The following is a 1,464-nucleotide window of genomic DNA, read 5'->3' as shown; positions in this document are numbered from 1 at the left end:
TAGAACAGCAACGCAACCAACAAGTTGCCCCCTTGATAACGTAGATACATATATAGTACAGATCAAGTAAGATGCACAATTCGAATGTGGTAAAAAAATTGAAGCAGTAAACTACGTAGCTAGCATTATTGCACACGTAACTAACACGTCCAACAAAAAGAGTAGGAACGAAAGAGGACCTATAGCTAGCTAATGCTTGTGGTGGCACCCATGCTCGCAGCCGGCGTCCGAGTCGGAGTCCGACCCGGAGCCTCCGAAGGACAGCGTCAAGTTCTTCACCAGCTCGGCGGCCGACACGGCGCCGGCGGCGGCCAGCGAGATGTACATGGCCATGTGCACCTGGCTGCAGAAGTTATTCGAGCCCCGGACGGTGCCGTCGCAGACGCTGATGCGCCCGCGGCCGTGGGGTGAGCAGTAGGACATGTACTCGCTGGTGGCGAAGGCGGCGCCCGTCGACGAGTAGAGCAGCGCCGGCGCGGCCACGTCGAGGAGCGGCACGAGCACCCTCGACACCTTGTTGCTTCCCTTCTTCCATACGCTCAGGAAAATGGCCGCCCCCACCATGACCGCCGCCAAGGCGTTCGCCACCACCAGGTACCTGCACGCACCCACGAATCCGCCTTGTCACAAACGTACGCACAACCCAGCATGGATACCGTCTCCAAGGGAGAAAAGCCTAGTAGACATACACAAAGGGGCCGAAGTCGCTGTAGGTGACGGTGTGTGCCTCGGCGCCGTTCGGGAGGACGACGGTGCACTGGCTGGCCGTCACCATGAGAGCCGCCGACGCCACCGCGAGCGCCATGGCGGCGACGCGTGCGGCGATGTTGACCGCGTTCAGGCGACCTTTCGACTCCGGCTTGCAATCATCGCAAGGCATGATCGACCGGACGGAGGGGAAGAACTGACTCGATCAAGTCAAGATGGTAAGGTAGCTTTTGGTTGTTCTCTAGCTTGGAACAAATTGCTGCTAGCTCAGTTGGTCCACGAACTCGAGAGTCGGGATTAGGGTGTATATATAAGGTTTGTGACAAGGTGATGTCCATCGTGGTGGATACAGTCAAACGAGACACTGATTGGAGGGAGCATGCATCAACCAACGTTAGGTCGTTACAACCCTACCTAGCGTTAGTTGCTTGCTCGCTCACTTCACCTCTCATTATTATTTTGTTGATTCTCATTCAGTTTTGTCCTCTAATTAGCAGTTACAAGCAATATTTTTCATTTTTCTTGTTTCAAATGGGCGGTTGATCATCAATGATTAAACACTGGAATTAACTAGCAGTTAGGTCTAGGAAACGTATTTTTTTTTCGTTGCTCTTGATTAGTTGGTTGACTAGTAGTCCGATTGACATCTTCCTATCGCACAGGTGTATACTCAAGTGCGTTATTTTTGTATATTTCTTTGCCTGGCGTTATTTTTTACATTTTACCATGTAGATTGAGCGCTGATTTCCAACTTTC

At 52.1% G+C, this 1,464-nt stretch overlaps 1 protein-coding gene across 1 annotated transcript; it reads right to left on the bottom strand.

The window, feature by feature from the left end:
- Positions 1 to 1,012, bottom strand: LOC123452702 (CASP-like protein 1U3). The gene is made up of 2 exons (XM_045129409.1): positions 690 to 1,012; positions 1 to 598 (listed from the first exon to the last, which is right to left on the bottom strand). The coding sequence occupies exons 1-2, from the start codon at positions 878 to 880 to the stop codon at positions 190 to 192; spliced, it is 600 nt and encodes a 199-aa protein (XP_044985344.1). The 5' UTR covers positions 881 to 1,012; the 3' UTR covers positions 1 to 189.
- Positions 1,013 to 1,464: the final 452 nt, after the last annotated feature.

The sequence above is a fragment of the Hordeum vulgare genome, chromosome 5H, assembly GCF_904849725.1.
Source record: "Hordeum vulgare subsp. vulgare chromosome 5H, MorexV3_pseudomolecules_assembly, whole genome shotgun sequence".
Lineage (NCBI taxonomy): Eukaryota > Viridiplantae > Streptophyta > Magnoliopsida > Poales > Poaceae > Hordeum > Hordeum vulgare.
This window is presented reverse-complemented; position numbering and strand designations above follow the sequence as displayed.

Bases quoted from the DNA above. Each gene is read 5' to 3' on its own strand.
- LOC123452702 (XM_045129409.1), bottom strand. From the start codon at position 880: ATGCCTTGCGATGATTGCAAGCCGGAGTCGAAAGGTCGCCTGAACGCG. The intron at 599-689 runs GTATGTCTACTA...GGGTGCGTGCAG, and splicing joins AGCGACTTCGGCCCCTTTGT to GTACCTGGTGGTGGCGAACG.